At 32.2% G+C, this 21,630-nt stretch overlaps 2 protein-coding genes and 1 long non-coding RNA gene across 3 annotated transcripts; all 3 read right to left on the bottom strand.

Annotated features, from left to right (window-relative positions):
- Window positions 1-1,072: 1,072 nt before the first annotated feature.
- Window positions 1,073-2,779, bottom strand: LOC120337730 (uncharacterized). Its single transcript, XM_039405614.2, has 3 exons — window positions 2,532-2,779; window positions 2,231-2,395; window positions 1,073-1,985 (listed from the first exon to the last, which is right to left on the bottom strand). The coding sequence occupies exons 1-3, from the start codon at window positions 2,599-2,601 to the stop codon at window positions 1,918-1,920; spliced, it is 303 nt and encodes a 100-aa protein (XP_039261548.2). The 5' UTR covers window positions 2,602-2,779; the 3' UTR covers window positions 1,073-1,917.
- Window positions 2,780-9,633: 6,854 nt separating this feature from the next.
- Window positions 9,634-11,679, bottom strand: LOC144428305 (uncharacterized). Its single transcript, XR_013478259.1, has 3 exons — window positions 11,163-11,679; window positions 10,468-10,611; window positions 9,634-9,788 (listed from the first exon to the last, which is right to left on the bottom strand). It is a non-coding gene; the product is annotated as an uncharacterized LOC144428305 (long non-coding RNA).
- Window positions 11,680-13,912: 2,233 nt separating this feature from the next.
- Window positions 13,913-15,963, bottom strand: LOC120338309 (uncharacterized). The gene is made up of 3 exons (XM_039406291.2): window positions 15,827-15,963; window positions 14,956-15,150; window positions 13,913-14,459 (listed from the first exon to the last, which is right to left on the bottom strand). The coding sequence occupies exons 1-3, from the start codon at window positions 15,894-15,896 to the stop codon at window positions 14,398-14,400; spliced, it is 327 nt and encodes a 108-aa protein (XP_039262225.2). The 5' UTR covers window positions 15,897-15,963; the 3' UTR covers window positions 13,913-14,397.
- Window positions 15,964-21,630: the final 5,667 nt, after the last annotated feature.

Raw genomic sequence — 21,630 nt, 5'->3', positions numbered from 1 at the left:
AGAATGAAAATACTCAATCTATTTACTTTTTACTCATAAAATAATTGGAAACAAACTGTCTGTCAAGTGCCTGTTGAGTTGGACATATACATTTTTTGAAACTTTGAAACTACTGAATTGAAATTTGATCAAATTAAATTTTCAATCGAAGAATTTTAAAAGAATAGACATTAGTCCAGCATTCTGCTCTGCGATTCGCGCTGTAATCCGCTGTAACGAATACTCTAAAAATGGCTACTTTCTAATCTCTTTCAACAACTTATACTCCTTTAACCCCGTGTTTACGAATATTTCTCGTCCAATACTGAGGCCCAAGTTGATTTTATCAACGCATCACTCGGTAAACAACATTCATCTTAAACAGTTGTTTTGAAGGGCCGCCAGTAAATAGACAATAGAGAGTTTTGAATTATGCATAATAAAGAAAATTTACTTGGGTTAAACGATGAAATTGAATGATGTTATATGTTTTTACCCAAAATATTCACTCGAATTCACTTCGTATTTAACACTTTTTCATGTGCACCAGTGTTTTGGAATTTTTCTAGCCGTATTTTAGGAAGAATATTAAATATGACAAGCTATATATTCAATTCTATCGAGCGTAAAGGGAACCAATTTACAGTATTAAAACATTGTAACGAGTATTGAATATTGCTATGAACGTTTACCATGTTGAACATTTCACTTTGCAAAGATTGAAATTGAGCACCTTCTTCCGGATAAGAATATTACCCACTTGCGGGTTTTACTCGTGAATTAGGGTCAAAGCTGTCGGTAGGAAATGCTGTTTAGCCATTTGTCCTAATTATCGCATGTTTTACATATTTGATTACGTAACTAGCCAGGTCTCATGAAGCGCAGTATTGTATTTAGGATGATTTCATCACATATGATCTTATCATAAACATGATTTCTGCATTCAGCGGTTGGAAGCTTAAATCGAACACTAAGAAGTTCTGTCTTAACTGTAGGTAAAATAACAGCAAACCACCCCCAGCAGTTCCGTCAAAAAATTCACCTTTGATCAGACTTGTGCTGTTATTAGAAATCAAAAAAATGGCTGAATAGGATATAATTATAGTAGTTTATTATCACATAAGGACATAAATTAAGGATAAATAAATAATACTTATTAAATTAAACATTAAACATTAAACACTTGCATTGAAGAGAAAAATAAAAATAAAACACTGACATATTTAAAAAAAAAGTCTGCTATAGCTAATATGTGCATTTTAAATGTTCGAAAATGAAATAGAATTGAACTTCTTGTAATAAAATACCTAAATATGAACAATAAATAGCATTAATAAAAATATAAGATAGGTTTTCAAATAACCCCGCGTTTATAAAAGTTATGAAGAATTTCTTTGAAAAGTCTGTTAAATGTATCGCATTTTAATGTATGATTGAACTTTGAAATAAAAGCAGGAAAAAAAATAGAATTAGAATATTCCGGTATCCAGGCCGGACTGTCAAAACAGCGACTGTCATAATGTCGAACGTATTGAAACAGCGACTTAACTCGTGTTCATTGAGTTGAATTCACTGAGTCGAATTTCCTGGTCGGTCGTTGAAAGGTAACGCTATGTCGTGTCACATTAATTTTAAGGTCGTTTGAAAAATTTGGCCCAATGGATTTCATAACTTCAAGAAAAGGAAGTGACATGATATGTCATGAAGGCTTTTTGTACAGGAATGACAAAACAAAGTTAGGGTGTGGGGGATGGAATGTGTGTGTGTGCGCATAAGCCTTGGATTTAATAAAGGCAGTGATGTCGCTGTTGTTGCAGTCGCTGTTTCAAATGATTCGCTGTCTTGCAGTCGCTGTATTGATAGTCCTGTTTTAAAATAATCGCTGTCGTATGGTCGCCCTATTAACAGTCGCTGTTCTGGCAGTCGCTATTTGTAACCCTAGCCAAATAATCCACCACTATTGATCTTGTCGCATCCGATATCATCTCTACATATATTGCATGCCCCTGAAAAAAGTTAGTAATAATATTTAAAATATAAAAAGGAAAAATCTAAATTTATGAATCTATTTATATGAACTAAAGAAAAAACGATAATTGAGGTTATACCAGAATTTTCATGATGCTTCAATTAACGAGTAATTTAAATTACATTATAAATTATATCCAAAATATTTTTAATAAAATAAATAAATAGAAAATTTGGTTTCGTTATTTTCATTTGAAAACCGATTCTTTAAAAATCTACTTACTTGTAAATTTGGTCTTGTCACAGTTTCCTCTGTATTTTTGTGTCTTAGAATTCCATTTGCAAAATACTTTGCAGATTTTGAGAACATCGAAACCGTATTTTGCAACCGTTTTAACTTTCATAGATGTGGTTGTTCCCTCTTCATTTCCTGGCTTTGACACAGACGCTTTGAAAAATAGACAATACATTAAATGAATACCAAAAACAATTATCAAATTTCAAAAGTGGAATGAGCTATTATTTTTGAACCAATTTTGATAGAAATTGGTAATCATTATTAATAATACAAAATGAATATTTACCTCCGTTACTGTTATGCACAAACAGCATAGCGAATAAGCAGACGATTGCAATGAAAATCAAGTTGTTCATATTTGTTTCGAAGTTTCTTCCGTAGTATTTCAAAAATTTTGTTGTATTCTATCAATTCTTGATCTCTTCCACTTTGTATCGGATGTTATCGACGATTTTGATGGTAAACATCTTCCAATGCCTGCTTATATACAACTTGGTGACACATATCGACTCATAACTGATTACAAATCGTTACTATTTTTAATAATGGTATATTTTCAGTTGCCAGTTACTTTTAAATATTCCCCTATATGTGAGTCAATGGAGTATTTGAAATCATTCAAATTAAATCTTTATTTTCTCCCAGGAATTGAAAAAATAGTCAAAATGGATCAGAGCTATTTCAATCAGAGCTGAATGACGTAATAGTAAACATCATCTATCATGCGTGATCGTGCAATGAGCCATGAGTATTTCTTACTTGCATAGTTTCCATAACGGATGGAAATTACATATGCGACATTGCACGATCGCAACAACTTGAATTCATCTTTTCATTTCCTGTATTCTTCGGCATGAATGTTCTGCGTCACGAATCTGTTTAAAGTGCAACACGCGGTCAATCCATAGGATACTGAACACTTTCGTGCTCTCATATTTTTAATTTGACTGCAATTCCTAATTTGATTATTATGCCTTCCATATAGTCAAATAAATAATTATACTTGAGTTATTTATATTAAAATATGTTTATGTTGTTTTGCTTATGTACATTATTTTAACTTTTACAATGTCAATAAAACAAATTGAATAATGTGGACAATTTGAATTTGTATTTTAATCTGCATTGCCTAAAATATAAACATCACGTCATTTAAACGATAGACGCATTGACAACAGATGCTTTCTTATTCTGAATATTCTGTTATTATAATATATAACTAGAAATATAAATTCATTTTTATTACGTTTTTATTAGGATTATGCCTTGGTGAATTATTTCAACGACTAATTCCACTCAAGAGTGAAACTGCAAGCAATTATTCAGCCATGTACGTGAAGTTTACATAGTCTGCATTCGGGTTCATAAACTAACGGTTTTTTGTTATTTTTTCATTAGAGACTATAAAGTAATACAGGGTGACGAAAATGCAGAACCCAAATAATCTAGGACATATTCTAGAATCTAGAGAAAACACAACTTTTGTGCCAAACGCCCTGGTTTGCTAAAACTTTTGAATAGAGCATAAGCAAACAAAAGTTCAAGTATTCAAATGTTTAATAATTTTCGTCATTTTCGTAGAAGAAATGGCAATTTTATGAATTATGTTTTTGGCTCACCCTACAATAACAAATGTATTGCGTAATATACTGGTGGTATTATCTAATATAAAATAATTCAACGATTTGGTTATTGTGAGCATGATATCAATTCATATGGACTTTCACAATATGCTGAGTCATATTTAATACTACATATGCTATAAATTTTCTCAGTTGTATGCAAGGAGACAAATAACTCTTGTTTTTCATTATATATGAAAGTGATTCAACAGTTTGATGGGATATTTTTGACTTTTCAGTTTCGAAGATGAAGTTTTAATTTTTTGGAAATAACACATATTTATTCTAAGAATTGCATGCGGAAGGTCAACAGCGAATTGTTACACACTTCCCGGAAGTCGATATGACATGAGAGGTCAAATATCACAATGACGCAAGAAAACAGGTCATAAAAATTATTGGTCAAGCACAAAAGCAACAATACAAGAGCGATATGATATTGTGTTTAATATGATACGATTGATTTATGATGAGACACGAATATCATAATTGATATGTTATTTTTGACACGTGATACGTTGTCTATTGCTTCTGGAATGATTATGAGATAAAGTTACGTTTATACTTATTGTTGATGTAAGTTAACTATCTGACAATAAGTTGATGAAAAAGCAACATTATTTTTGAAAGTTTTATATCCATTTATGAATTGGTTAGTCAAGATTTTTGTCAAGATCTTATCCAATAACAAATTGGCAATATATATCATGATAATTTTTTTTTAGAATAACTATCCAAAATAGCCTGTCTACATAAAACTTGCTAGCATTCTTCGAAATCTGAAAGGTTTTGATATTATTTCGGAATATAATATAGAAATGTTTATAGTATAATATTTACTCGCAAACAGGAATGAAAATGGCAAATTGCAGGTAAAAAGTCATTTTATTAAATTTGTATGCTTGCGTATACGAATATAGTTAGAACTATCTCTCGATTTTTCCGGATTGTTTAGGTTTAGGAAAATTATTCAACTCATTTCATGTTTATATGTTTTATATTCAAGAACACGTTCTTGCGTAATCTCAAACATATATAAAAGTCAATAGCTAAGTATGTTCAAATTAGTTGAATCTGGTATTCGTCCAAGTTGGGGATTTTTCTGTCTATGAATGCAGTGAATCATTCGAAGTGAATTTTAAATATTACAGAATGGATCTGTTGGACTATATATAGCACGAAAATTTCTTTGAAAATTTCTTAATCTAACCAGGGGGATCATTACCCAGTCATAACTTCCTCCGATTTGAGTTAGTAATAGATGATGAACGTCACATTGGAATTATCACACATACAAAATCAATGTACTTCGTACCAATCTAGTAATAAAACCCACGGTGAATGGATTTTCATACCTGATATTTTGGCTTCTAGCAGGGGTTAATGTTGCTCTGATCAAGCGACCGGCAACCTGCGGCTCTGGAGCCCCATGCAGCTCTTTGTGCTTGAAGATCTGGCTCCCCGTAAAGTAATGTGGTTACAGCCGTTTTTGTTGGACGCAGTGGGACTTAATAAAAGGCGAAGGCATAGAGCCAAATACTCTACTAAATACACAACACAGCATTCCCAAACGTTTGAGTTGCTTTTCATTTTACAAGTCTTTTCATTTCGTCATAGACTGAATTATTGCATCATTGATGTTTCATTTGAATTTCTTAGAAAAAACTAATTTATTGCGTCAAAGGTGGTTTCCCGGGAGTTTTAATAGCCAATGACATTAGAGTTACGGATCCGAGTAGGTTTGAGGTTGATGGAAGGAATGTTGAATGGCTCTTTCAATACTAAAGGTTGCCACCCATGCTCTAATCTAAACAAAACAATAAAAGCTATATATTTTTAATATCCTATCAAAGCGTACACCATTTTTAATAATTTTTACCGCATACTTTGATTAGCTTGCTATTTAATATCATTAGTTTAATCAAAATTTAGGTTTTGAGTAATAAATTAACTATTCGTTGAACCTTCCTATCCAAAGTAGAGCAGAACTTATAATATTCTATTATCGTGTGCATTATCCCCTGAATACAAACTGAAAAGGCTTTTTCTTTGATATAAACATTCAAAACAGATGAATATTGAATGTATAAATTTTCAAAGATAAGAAAAAAATATAAAATGAATAAAATATGTTAAGTCTATCTGTGCAAAATTGAACAGATGTGATTTCATTAATCTCAAATAATTTAATATATTGTTTTTCTTTCATTCGATTAACGTTTTGACTAACTAGTTCAATTTAGACAAATTCTAACCCATACACGGACATAAATTATTACCTAATTCCATAATATTTATTTTTAACAAGATATTTGTGTAAACAGAGGTTATATTGCACAAATATCATGTGTACTTGTAAATACATCCTTCGATTCGGTTCCATTACATTTGAACCCACGTACATTTGAACCCACGACGATTGCACCGGCATACTATTGCACCTCTGGAAATTTTTGTTGTTTTACGGATATTTGAACCCATACCAACCCTAACCCATGGGTTTTGTACCCGCATATAGATTGAACCCGCGAATATACACATGGGTTCAAATGTACGTGGGTTCAAATGTACGGTCACCCCTTCGATTCAAATTGAATATTACGTAAGGGAGAAAGCTGCTTTTGGATTGTTGACCTAACTCGTAGGATATATATATAATAGAATCGATCTATATTCAGCCCAAGTTTAACCCTATACAGCCCACCCAGTGGAATAGCATAATCCATCCAAAAGGCCTTGTTGTCTTAACCTGATTAACATTCTGTGCCTAGTTATCACTTTATGCTGTCGTTAGCAATGGTTTTAGAATCTTTATTTTGCAATTTTGTAAACAAATTTATCAATTTATATATCATTTAATATGGCAAAACAATCCAGAATGTTTTGTGATTTCAGCTTTTGGAAATATCATATCACAATATATTATATTTGATATTATCATCTTATTTATTTTTGCTTGTTTCTTAAACAATCTTATATGTCAACGCAATATGTCTCTACAGGGGACTACACCTAAACTAACTGGATACTTACAAAAATATCACTCAAAAACAAACTACTGGATATATATTTGATTTTATCTCAATTTAGAGAATTTCTCAATCAAAACACCGAATGTGTGCAGTCAACATTGAATTCAAAATTATAAAAATTTCGGAGCTTAAAAACAAAACATTGAATGTTATGTTTAATTACCAACTATATACATCAAAAATTTTGTTTTGGTCATTATTTGAACTCACTAATACATGTGCACCTTGGCGTTCCATGCACGTAATTGTGATATATTTTTATTAAAATATATATATTTATATAATATATAATATTATTTTTTATTCAAGGTTTTACTTAATCTTCACATTTCAATAAATTTCTATGAATAAATTCTTAATATGTGTATAAGACGCAACGATGACGGTGTTCATTTACATTTTTGGTAATCATGAACTAATTGTGATATTACAATATTTCTCCACAATTCAATTTATTTTAATAGGTTGCACTATCAACCCATATTTTCACTACATATCTGATGGAAAAGAAACAATTTCACCATCACACGATGCGAGAGCGACATCTTGTGATAGGCGTCTTAGGTTGCATCAATCACCGCAGAATAATCCAATCTACATCGTTACTGGTACTGTATCGAGCACACAAGGCTACTTAGTGTGTATTTTAATACTTTTAAACTTATAATGCCACTCATTGTTAATAGTGTATGTTACTCGCCTAATACATGGTCGTTGCTCAATTTCATTTTCTTAGTGATATTTTCTTGTTTTATGCGAAAAAGTTGATGACGTATTTTCCCACCCTCGCTCAAGTGTTGCTTGCCTTTGTTTTATCGTCTTTGTTTGTTAAAAATTGGGCTTCGTCGCATATGCTTGCGTTAAGGTTTTAAATGCATTTCGTTATCGGTTATTCGGATCAATTCTATTGCGTGACTTTACAATGAACAAACATTTGGCATCAGGCTACACATCATTGTGTGCTTTGAACTCTGGAAGAGTCAGTTGGGGTTTACTCCACTGACATCTTTGGTTTATCGTTTAAGGTTTTAGGTGTATTCCGTTGTCTGTTATTTGGATCAATTCAATCGTACAACTCCGCAATATGTGATATTTTGGCATTACAAATCACTATTTACCTATTTGACCACTGTACCATAAATATAAGAAAATATGGTCCTTATTATCCCAGTGTGTTTCTTCAGTACTATTTAACGTACTTTAGCGGAGTAAACCCCGACTGACTCCTTCAGAGGATTGGTTTAAATATCAGTAAACGAAATACAATCAACCCCTAACGCAAGTGTATGTGAGATGAAAACAATTTCTAATTTAAACCTGCATTTTAGGTAAAAAAAGCTTTAAATCAACGTCTTTATTTCGGTACAAGGTAATAACATTATCAAAAAACATTACCAAATGTGCACTAGAGACTACCCACCCGGGTGACTTGACCTGGCTCAAATAGTGTTGATTTCAAAACTGTTTGTGAGAAGATCTTCAGTATTCCTGCAGGAATACTTGAAGTTTTATTGTTGTGTATTTTAATTTTGTTTATGGGTGTGCTCAGTTGAATTTCTAAAAGTTAGTCAGCATATACAACCACATAATTTGGTATATATATAAATATATATATGATAGTCAGCGATGGAATTTATGTTATGTCACAAAATTCATTATCTTTTATTATTGAAATGACTTTTCCATTAAAACGACAACGTTTGGAAATATTAGAACTGTGTTTAAAACAAGAGTGCTATTCTCAAATATGTGGACACGGAGGAATAAACTAAATATTTTATCATCTATTCCCCGAAAATCATATACGGTACCTTACCAATAGACGTATAGGGAGGCAACTCAACTACACGGACAACCCCCAAGACTAACTACCCGGTAACGGTATAGACACTGTCATAGCTTTTCCAAGTCCTGTGACGATGATTCATTCTTCTTGATTCAGTTTCAACGTGAATTGAAATACCAACTGATCCGATTCACTTCTGCATTGCCAGCTCAGGTACCGCAGAATATTGTTCCCCATAAAAAAAACTTCCCGCTTTCGCTAAGCACGAGTTGTATCGATGTTCGCTGAGCCTGAGATTCGCTGATGGTGCGCAAATTTTGAAGACGTCATAGCAAACAAAAAACGGATTCCACAGAGTTTATAGAAATATTTGAAATAAATAAAAGTAATAGCCTTCTGAAGAAAAATACAATCTTTGACCACTAAGATTTGCAAAGCAATTGGTCCAGTAAAAAAAGAGAAAGGCGATTTTTTTCATAAAGACAGGAAGAAAAATAAAGAATACAAACAAAAACGAGAACAACAACAACATAATAACAAAATGATCCATAGGTCCACTCCGTGTCCAATAACTACCGCCCGCCTTTTATTACTTATCGATTTTGATCGGTAAGTATGTTGATAGGTATTTGTCTGTATGTCTGTTTGTCTGTATGTCTGTGTGTTAGATGCACGCGATATCTCACGAAAGTGAGATTGGATCTGCTGCAGATTTAGCATGTGCATTCATCATAGCTCGGATCAGAAGCCTATTGATTTTGGATGGATTATGTCGTATAATTAGCGAGTTATTAATTAATTAGTGATGGGACACACGGTGTCACTATGGAGTAAGACCACTGTTTTGGGGGATCCCCTAACCTTCGATCGATAAGTCTTCGGTTTCCAACCGAATTCTAGTTACTGTATTGGAATCCTTGCCTAACTAAAATATTGTGGTCAGCTATGTAAATAATGATTCATTAATCAATATTGAGAGATTTATTCAAATTACACTATGATAGTGAATTATCAAAACTTTTCGTAGTCCTTTGAACTTCGGATGATTCATCCATGAAGCGAAGCAAAGTGGCACAAATACGATCGACAGTAGTAGCAAAGATCTGTATGATAAATAAACAATCACAATGAGTGAAAAGTTGGTTAGTAACAACGATAAAATTCATGACCGATTCTCCTAACCTACACAGGACGATAGAAAAATGTACGTAATTTACACAAATTATAGCAAACCTAACGACAGCAATATTTTATTTTAATTTGAAAGTACAATTCGATATGACTTTTGACGTTCGTATCCATATAATTAGCATCGCACATTCTTATCATTTTTTATTATTATTGAGAAATAATGAGTTCCCGGTTATCTTTCTTTTGTATTATACTATCTGTGGCATGCAGATAAATAAACCTACAACAACTTGATGAAAATTCCAAATGTTACATTTTTTCATCAATATTAAACAAAAATTGTGCCACAGAACCCTTTCAAGTATTGGTTACACACAAAACGGAAGCCCGTAAATGTCTCATGTGCGAATAGGGAGGGAATGCATGTGTATATAATATCATACAAGTACCGAATGACAAATAGCATCGGGAATGTTTGCTTTCTCGAAAGTTGTGAAATAAACTTAAAACGTCACACTTTAAAAAACATAGGAATGTGAAGTCATTGCTTCTGACACATTTTCTGATGAGTAAGTAATGTATAGATGTGCAAATATATATGTATGCATGTTAACTTGCAAAATAGGTAAAAGTAATGAAACAATTTCATACGTCTTTTACTCCACCATTGCGAGCAGTGACCAATGAAAGTATTTCCTCGAATTTTGCAGAAGGAACTGCAGCTGACCAGTATAAAGTTCAATCTCGAATCTGCATCTCTGTCCATAATAGCATTCTCGAAATAGTCTTCAAACTCTAATATTAAAATACGAAATATAAAAATTTTCAACGAAAGCTACGAAAATCAAAATTTATTTGTACAAAAATGTTCGGTATTAAGTTTGAATCCGAATCGCATTTTTAGTTTATTATCTGTAGGTGCCGACAACATGGGGCACGCGCGCATGATGTGACCAAAAAAGCGCGTTCGAGTCGTAAGAATTTAAATCGAGAGGATTGTTCACACATGCCTATCCCGCGGTTCTATCTGAAACAGAAACTAACAAGTAATGTTAATGTGGTTTGTGTCGCAACTCTTTACAGTTTGAGTTGTGAATCCCCGACCAAAGGTTTGCTTTTTTATTATATATATCTTTTGTACGATAACTATTCTGATTGATCGGAATTTTTCACACACGTATTCAGATTAATAAACATGGTTACTATTATTGGCTAGTCAAACTATTTGGAATGTATATTATACATATATATATATATATGTATATGCATATGAAGAATTAATAATAACAGTTTATTTGTTATGATAAACAGCTCCGTTAACAAAAGTCAAAAATTTGATTTTTTACCTTCGTTTGATACACACTGTGCAATCGGCAACAGTATCGAAAATATCAGCAAAAAACTTATGTGTAGAATCTTCATGATACTTCTTTCTAATCGCCGATGTCTTACCCCTTCAGCTTCGTGCACACATTGCAGTGCTTGTAGAAATAATGATAATTTTTTGTAACTGCATATTCTTTTATTCACTTCAGATTATCTTGAATTTCTTTACCGTAGATGTTTATTTATTGTTTTCATTATAAAGTTTGTTGCTTGGCGATAATACTACGTTGAGTCATATATGGAGAGATAAACTAAGACATTTAGTCACAAAATTTTCCAATGTATCGGATTTGAATACAAAGCATCAATATGCAAATCTTAAGTCACTCCTTTCCTATATTACACATCAATCATTTGAAGAAACAATGGCGACATGACTGAGTAAATCTGACCCTATGTCCGAATTCTGACCGCCTGTTAATGTCCCGGCTATTATTCGTAATTTCCACTTCCTGAAAGTCGAGAGGATACGTAAAGCGTCTTTTGGTTTTGAATTTTCCTTGCGTGGTTGTGTGGTAGTTTTGTAGTAAATGCATAACATATGCCTTGAATGAATATGATTTTGAACATAGATAGAATTGAAATCCGCTATCCCGTTAAAAATAAAGCGAAAAGTTGTTAGTGCTTTAAATGTTACCTTCTTCTCAAATACTTTATTTATAAACTATTGGTATCATTTAAGGGTAAATAGCACTTATGCATTCGTTTCATACATAAAATATGAATATATTTAACATTTACTAACGTGAAATTCAATATATCATTCTAATGTTATTTCAAGTATAAAAAGCAGAATGCATATGCAATATTGAAACGATTCGACCAAAAGTGTAACGAATTTTTGTGTTAATATTAGGCTTTTTCAAAACATCGCTTCAAACGAGTACTTTCAGTTACGATTAGTTAATTCATTACAGTTAGAATAAAAATGATTTATGTGATCATATTCAACGCGTAATAAATAAGAATGTAAATATCTTGTAATGAAATACATTTTATTTCACACAAAATATGTGAATATATATATATACCGAGAAGCCATCAAACCAGCGTAGTAGCCCTCTAGCTTGTCAAACTAACTAACTATATCTTAATATATTATACTAGGTAGCCTACATTCGTCTGCCTGATGACTGAGATCGTAGGATGGAACCAAGCCATAGGCTGCTTGCCAAAATACAATTACAAAATCATTATCATTATTAGACCAGAGGTGTGCAACAGGCGACCCGCGGGCCACAATCCGGCCCGCCATGCCATTTAGTTTGGTCCTTGTCAAAACTTAGGTTGTTCCCCATCAAGCATAAATCTTAATCCCAGAGTTTATGTTTGTAAAGGCGCTCAAATGGGTAAAATACATAATGATTTTTGCTGTTGTCGCTGCGTTAAATATTTCGCCGTTTTGCTTGGTGCCTTCATTACTGGATAGGGAAAGCGATAGTCGCATTCTCTTGCCTTGCCAGCAACGCTCTGATTGTCACAAATTTCAATTCGTTGTGCATGGAAAAACTATTATTTCGTGTGGCCTAGCTAGATGTCTCAAGTTTTTTAGATGACACAAAATGTTGCACACTCGTGGTCTAGACTAGATCGTAAGCTCAAACCATTGCTCAAAACTTCTGGCATCTGCATGTTGCTGCACCTCCTGAACCCCCCGCTCTTCTCGCATCTCAAAAGGATCTCGATCCAGTGTAATCCATCACTGATCTTGTCGGGTGTTGTTAGGTTTTCTGTGTAATACGATTTTCCGCGTGTCCTGCCAATTGTTTTTCTATTACCTACTCTTTCGATTGAGTGTGATAATCGCTTTAATTGGTTCCGCGAAACGCAAAATGAGCACGGAGTTATCCCATCGCACGTTTGCCTTGGACCAAGGGTAGTCGAAAGTTGCGTTTTGTGCTGTTTTCATTATTGTTGATATATACATGATACGCTGCCTTGAGTTTCTTTGTGATAATCTGAGATGAGGCGCGGTCGGAGATTTTTGACGTCTGATGTAATCGTAGCTGATAGTTGGATGGATTGCTATAGCCATTGCCTGGTTTTCATGTTTCAGTCATGACAAGTATGATTAATATTGCTCTATATACGACGACTGGCCTGTCTCGTCATTTCCGAACAGGAAATGGACCTATGGATCGCCGGGTTAAATTGTTGTTGCTGCTGTTGTTGTTGTTTTTAATAATTCTTGTTGTTGTAGTTGTCGTAAAAAAACTCACTTTTTTTAACTACTCATCAGGTTGCTTTGTAAAAATTGTACACCGTGTGGCGGTTCGTTCCGTGATAGCACGATTTTTTATGTGAAAGATTACCGGTATTGTAGAAGATTTGATATTACTTCGTTCTTGCCTTCGTGTCCATATACCATGAGTTTTATATACATTTTTGTACTTTCAACTCTATCACCAATGCGCACTTTTTGTTTTCAGAATTTTCATAACAGAATTTAAGTGTATTTATCACCATTTTCATTTGCGTTTTAAAAAGTTTTAGCTACTGGAAGAACAAGTCTTTACGTAAATCATTCCGCCTGGCTCCAGTACACATCTTGTGTAGCTACTCTAAAATAGCTGTAGTTGTGAAACCCAATGCCTAAACACCGCCCAATAGTACAGCTCATAACGTGGCTTGCGGAGGAAGGTGGGTGCATTCATATTATTGAATTCAGATAAGACAATATTTTTTAGTCAATAGAGTCAACACTAGAGTATACATTAGTCAATATTTATTTACATAATATAAAAGTTGAAAATATATACAATTCCTTCCACTTGCACTACAAGACTGAGAAACGATGCGATTGATTAAAATAAATTTATATAATGACCACAAAAACAATTTACAAAATGGTTTTCGTAAAAATGTCGAAAAAAGTCAGTATCCGCTACGTATGTTTAGAAATTATTTAGAAATTATACATCGGTAAGTCAAATTTACTACCAAACGATATTAACCAGGCAAACCACGCAGTCCTGCTGCGCACTAACGCATTTGGTGTTTTTATTCCTTCGACAGCACTTATTCCAAGTTTTTTTTTATACACAGTTGGAGTCTGTCATCAGGTAGCCTGATGACATAAAAAGTTACTAGTTTTTAAAAAGATGGATAAAGAAATTCCTGTGTTTTATAGTTTAAACAATTCAGTTGTGTTGGAAATCGTGGGCTAAGTTTTGACACAGTTGAGTGAAGCGGTGTTCATGAGAATATATCTTTGGTTCCGCATGTGTGTTCGTTTGAACGACAAATTCGGCAGAATACTGTAAAAAAAAAATAAAGTTTAAAAATTTCATGATATTACAAAAATCTATTTATTACAAATTCTAGTTTTAATCCGCTATTTTTAGCATCACAATTTCTAAAATATTTTAGGTAAATAGAAAAAGTGAAAATGTTTAGAAGTTGTTTTATTTTAGTTCAGATATGTTGTTGAAAGATTATTAATATTATTTTGACAAGCGTGCAAAAATATATCAGATGATCTCTTAATTAATTCAGCATTGACGTAAAATAATATGTAAATGACAGTTAGGGGACAGCCATTTTTTAGAAAATTTTCTACCCAGACCAAAATTCTTGCTAACCAAATTTAAATGATATATGGATGTAATCAATTATATACCAAGATAAATCAAATTGAAGAATATCACGCTCTTCGCTTGAAAGTGTTTTGAAAACTAATTCAAAGTCGGGTACACTCATTTAAATTCCCTTTATAACAACTCATAATGATAAGTCGTGAAACATTTTCATTACCTCTACTTCTTGGTCCTCTCTTGTCGCACGTTCTTCCAGCTAAACTTCCATCGTGATTCCTTTTGCAGAACTTCCGGCAATCTATTGTTGTTTTCCCCCGAGCTCGGATAAAAAAATTCTTGCGGCGAAAATGCGTTCTCTTCCCGAATAACAATTGTCCCAATCTTCCTTTAGCGACGAGATGCGGTTTCCCGTCTAGATATTCATTATATAGGAAGAAAATATGAAAATGCACAATAAGTGATGTTAAATAGTATAAAAAAATAGAGATTTTTCCGGAATCACACTTCGCCATTTTGCATTTTCATATAAATTTGAATAAGTATTCAACGAAAAGTAGTATTTATATGTTGTTAGTATAGTTACGTTCACAATTCGTTTGTCACATCCTAACTTCGTTTGAAATACCGAAACAAAAGTTCACAAAAAACTTAATATGTTTTTGAAATAGCTAATGCTATTTTTTCTCCGATTCAGACAATCCACAAATAGCAATTCATCTGGATAAATAGCCGAATTAAATTGTAGTATTTTATTAAAGACTTATTTTTCTGATTTAATAAATATTCAGATATATTCTTTATTAGTAATGGTGAACCTTCGACAAAATGTAATGCTCAAATAATTGTAAATTTCAAACTGAACGCAGGGTTAGTTCACTAACATCTGTGTCTGAACAAAAAATTATGCGCATTCTCGTTATTGATTTACGAGATATAACGTGAATCAATTCGTCATCTCACCTACAACTTAGATAAACGATTTACTTTTGGTACATTTTCGGTTTATCAAATATAATAATATAATGAATACAGTAAAAAAATTTATTTACTACTTTATTACTCTATTTGTAGTCGTCTAACCCACTTACATTTTGCGCTCTCTGAGCAAGTAATCCACAGGATTATAAGTACGAAAACGGCGAATAGGCAGATTTTCATTTTTGTTGCAAGCTCCGTATCTAACTTACAAAATTCTAGTGTAAAACTGCAAAAATATATATAGTGTGGTTATGAGTATATATAACATATATTCTGGTGCTGACGTGACACGAAGAGCGAGGAACTTCGTTGCTTGACATGGATAACCTAGTCAGTTATTTTTATCCCCACAAAAAATAATTTTTGACACGATTACAATCACATTCCTAGCCTTTTAATAGACTCGAATCGTAAGGTAAAACGAATCCTGATGAGCCTTTAGATAGCAATAAGCCAAAATCGAAAAAAAAACTATATACATGTTCGTTGTATGTGGTACCCAGATAACTTAATAATGAATCAAAGTTCAGCAGATTTTTTATAAAATCTGTATCTTGTCATTGTCATTCCTATGAAAAAAATTCAATTATAAACCTAAACAAATTAGGTTATATTTAATAATTTGAATCTCTTTTTTTTCCAATGATCAAATCTGGAAGATTTTAATCATGCTTGTTCAATAGAATATACATTTCAATATATTATTCATCATCGAATTTAAAAAGGGAAGCATTCATACTTAATTATAATAAGTTAGATAATTTAATTATCATAAAACCGTAAGTAATTTGCTGTCAATTACTGTATAAGAGAGAATACGCACTGACATTTAACACACTGATATTTAATTTTCACTAATTTTGAATTTTACCTCATAACTTTTACAATGTAAGATTCACTAAAAATCAACAATGTAGAAAAAGGATGCAAAAATTCATTATATTTTTGACAAATATTTTTTTTAATGGCAAATAAATCGGGGCTCCCGAAGTATGCGAACCAAGATGGCGGACATCGGAATGTAATATGTGTACTAGGTTAAGGTTAGGCCATAATTTTAGGTATAAATACTACGGGAGGCTTTTGGCTAGTCTTCGAACTGATAATAGGACTAAAATAAGGAAAATTGGAAAAAATTATTGCCTAACCCTAACCTGTTAGCCATGATACGTTCCGTTGTCCGCCATCTTGGTTCGCATACTTCGGGAGCACCAATAAATCTTCGAGTAAGTACTAGGAGTCACAACTTCACTGCAACCTGTAATATAGTCTCTCAACTAAACCTCCAATCCGCAATAGAAGACAAATAACTCTTCAGTACCTTCGCCTTTTATTGTCTTAAAAGCCTTGAGTATAATGAACTAAACCTCAAAACAAACTCATATTTTAAATCAAACAAAATAATACATCGATACAAGCAAATTGGTTTATACTCGGCCCGGGATTAAAACAATGAAAATCACATATTTTTCTTCAAATGATTTTATTTGAAATATTTTTATATCATGTGAATAGAATAGTTTTTTTTACACCGTTTATGAACGGTTCACGTATGATATTTGATTTTTTGTCGCTTTCCTATATTCCCCTCAAGTAGTAGCGCCATCAAAATTATTCTCATTAGGCAAGGAGTTGGAATAACGTTAATATTTAACTACTCTTGAAAGGTTTGTAAATTTGTTCAATCGCCACAACAAATTTGCGCACGGTAGTTAGTTTTTTCCCTCGAACATATATAAATCGAATTGTAGTTCTGGAAGTACCAAATTCACTTCAAGACAACAAAATAACCCTAAACTCACAACTAGTCTTGAAAAAACACAAAATAGCTATGTAATTGTTACTTGCCTAGTGAGGTATTCGATTAGGGCACTTGTTGGCAATATCTGGAATGACTGCTGAAGAATTAACAATAATCAACATCCACAATTTTATCTTGAAGCAAACAATGTAAAAACCTATGAACAATATTTATCAAGCTAATCTTTTCCCTTCTTTTAGATTTCGCAAAAATCGTGCGCTGCACATAGCTTGGCGCGATAACGATCGAAAAATACAACTGTATTTGATTCAGTTTATTACCGTGCCGGAAACATAATAATTTTTGTAACCGTTACCTACGTTCAAGACTATCAAATTGTAATTTTCTTATCAAAACCTTCACCTATACGAACAATATTCTGGTTCTGATTAGATTCTGCCCGTTATTACACGTATATACGTAAACGGCGGGATTATGGAAGGATTATATGTACTATTCAGCGAAGTACGACGTGCTAAATATGACTACACAAGTATTCCTTATATTTGCTTGTATGAAAATTGCTGTTGAAAATTTTGGCCATTTTTCTTGGATAAACGATTATAATTTAGACTCTAATAGTCTTAAAAAATTACCTTTTACTAGCAGTTTAATTCGAGTTCAGATATTCTCCGCCAGGTAACGAATTGCTGGCAGTTACAAAAATATCAACCATGCAGTTGCGATACAGCTGAAAAATAATGGTGGCAAAGCGGGCAATACCTCGTAAATTGGAGACAAAATGGCAACCCAATATTTCCCATCGCTCACGTCTCACAAACATATTTGAGATTGCACAAATACGATCCCCAGCAATCAATATATACTCAAAACAAGTACTTTTTATGGGGAAACTAGAAACATTTTTTTCTTTTAAGCGGAAGTGGTTTGTACACTAACACACATCATTAAACTATAATGGTGGATAAGAATGAAACTGTCTATAATGAATTAATTTAAAAAAAACTTATATTATTCAATTTTCCTTAAGAGTTATTTTACCCTAATGTCGGGCCGGATGAAATTCTCAGTCAAGTACCGGCCCTGGAAATGTTAAAAATTTAAGAACCGATTCGTCTTTGTTGACTAATATGGCCATTTTTTATTTTTATTTTGACAAGCTAAAAATTGGGAAAATAAAATTAATTCTGTTACTGAATATCGAGGGATATAACTTCATGCAACTATTGCACATCTCACAACTAAAACACCTAGAAAATCAGAGGTGGAATCCTAACGTACTAATCATAATTTGACAAAACCCAAACACTTCCTAATGATGAAATGTTACGCAGATGTTACAGACTTAACTATTGCGTGAAATACTTGTTTTAAACGATGAAAATAAATAACACAAGTTCATCGACATTTCTTTTTATACAAAGACTCAATAGACCTTTCACGTTTTACGTTGAGCAATTCAACGAAATATATATAAAGCAACGATTCTTAACATAGTCACCGATATTCTTCGTGGCACATTTTTTGCCATAGTTTTCCCGGAATTTTACATTCGCTCAACAGGGATTAGTGCTGACTTGTAGGTGAAATCCCCGATACTTTATGAGACTCTTCTGTTACCATTGGTTCTTAAATATTTAGTTATGTAATATAATTTGTTATATTGTAATATTGTTAAAGTAACAAACTTCAAATTATTGGATTATGTTGCTAGATATTAGGGTCAAAAGTCGGCCAATCTGCTTTAAAAACTTACATTTATTTTTTGCGATGCGCATATTCAAATATTTTTGGGGAAGTTTTTATGAAGACGGTCAAATATTTGGGACTCAACAAAAAAAATTTGAATATAATTTTTTGGGGGAAATAGAACACTTTCTTTTTATCTCATATGTATATATCTGATATTCTCCTTTACGATTAAGTCAAAACGAAAGTCAGTTTTGAGCACCAAACCAGACTGAGTACACATATTTGACAAATCTCTCTCTGATAATCTTCGTGACACTGTATATACTTATTCACGGAATAACATCCCGGTACTCACATTCAAATCTATTTCTTATATTGGATTCATTACATTCATTTAATCTATCGGTTTCGCAATCTTTTTTTACCTGCTATTCATCATACCGTGAAGTCTGCTAAATCCCGGGATTTGTTAGTAAATTATCTTAATATCTTCTACTACGCCGACAAATGTTAACACTGATACAATGAAATTCATAGCGTAATAGCGACAAATATGCGACTGATTTTTATAAGGTCACCCTATGGAGAAATCAAGCAACAATCATTCATGTATTTGTAAATTCTATTGTCTGTAAAGTGAGATACATATTTGAATACTAGTTGTTCAAATGAAATTAAAACTAAATAACCCGAAAAATATTCAAAAAATGAAAACAAATTCTTCAATTCCTGTTACAAAAATACTTTGCCAAAAATGTATATTCCGTTTGGGCGAGAATATTTTCTAATTAATTTACATTTAGGATTTATTCGAATTTTAACGTTCGTATTATTCTTAGTCCAACATTAAGCATCCAAAATATGAATCCTTTTTCCAAATTTACCCAAGTTTGTAAATCAGAAGATGATAATTGAGTATCCGTATTCACAAAACTTTATACACTTGCGATTGATACAGTTGTATATAAATACCTCGTATTTATTTGATTTACCTCGCTAGAGATTTCTCTGTTCTTTCAAAACATACTAAGTAACAGCGTATTTAAAGTAAAATACTGAAAATTGTTTCCATACAATTACTGACAAAATCACAATCTTCTCCAGAGTTGAGACTGGTAAGATTCTTTTACCCCGAAACAAAGATAACAAACTTGCCGAAGATAAATTTCAAGCATTTGAAAATACTACCAATTGATTAACGCGACAACAATATTCGTATAGACTGTGACTCCTTATGTTTGCAAACACGGTATAATAGCCATTCACTTAAATTAACGTGATTAGTATCCGTCACGCTTAGAATAGAATGTCCTGGTATAAGTTAAAAGCAATTGGTTGGTGTATTAGAATAATTTATGTAAAAATTTTTGACAGAAATATTAAAAGTTATCTTTTTAAATTTAAAAAACAGTACTAATATCATGAATACATTACAGCTAATATTTGAAATTCAGCACTTGCTAATATGTACAGGACAATTAATTTTTTTGAATTCGTATTTTATACATCAAAAAAGCGTGTCTCAAATTTACTATGAAAAATTAGACATAAGTAACTTTTAAACATCTAATTAATTCGAACTCCCATAAATCATGTTTAATTTTAACTACATATAGACATATCTAGTTTGATCAGATTGGATAGATATTAAATCTTATAGATTATTAATTAAAATTTTTAATAACTACATTAAATAACGGGATATGAATCTGACTACAGTCTAAAAAAAATTATTATTTGAGTATCTTATTGTACTATATGTAAAATTCCAAACATGACAAAACGTAATATTCATTTTGGTATGGATTTTTTGGATTTACCCCGTTTCATAAATTAATAATATAATGTCGATACTTTACTACGTTAAAAGTACGATGTATAGATTTTTTGACAAATCCAATAATTTGCAGCATTGAGCAAGTTAAAAAACCCAACGCAATCATATATACATATAGACTATAGATATAAAATTTTAAAACGAATCAAAAGCAAATAAGTTGGATTTCCCACAAAAACGAAACGAACAAAAATGAGAAATAAATTTTTATGTTAACTTTTCATAAATTCAAAACGAAAGAAACAGTATAAAGTTTGCAAATTTAACTTTTAGTTTCATTTTATAATTTACAAAGCACAGATTCTGTGTTTTATGATCAACAAAGCATGGTGGTAATTTGATATATCATTTTGTTGAACTATAACCGTTAAATTTTCCATTTTGTTTTATCCGAGTCGCGCTCAGAAAACACGTTTACTAGAATCATTGTACGGGGATAGCCTAATATAACTATACTAGCCAGTTTTAACTACATGTCACGCCAAATGGAATATTCTGTAAGAATATTTTGAATATATATACAAAGCTAATTTCAGATGTTATTTTTTGACGCCTTTTCCAAGAAAGATAGATAAACGAATTTACATTGGCGTTCGAGCACATCAATATGAGGCTGAATATGA

The sequence above is a fragment of the Styela clava genome, chromosome 10 (genome assembly GCF_964204865.1).
Source record: "Styela clava chromosome 10, kaStyClav1.hap1.2, whole genome shotgun sequence".
Taxonomy (NCBI): Eukaryota; Metazoa; Chordata; class Ascidiacea; order Stolidobranchia; family Styelidae; genus Styela; species Styela clava.
This window is presented reverse-complemented; position numbering and strand designations above follow the sequence as displayed.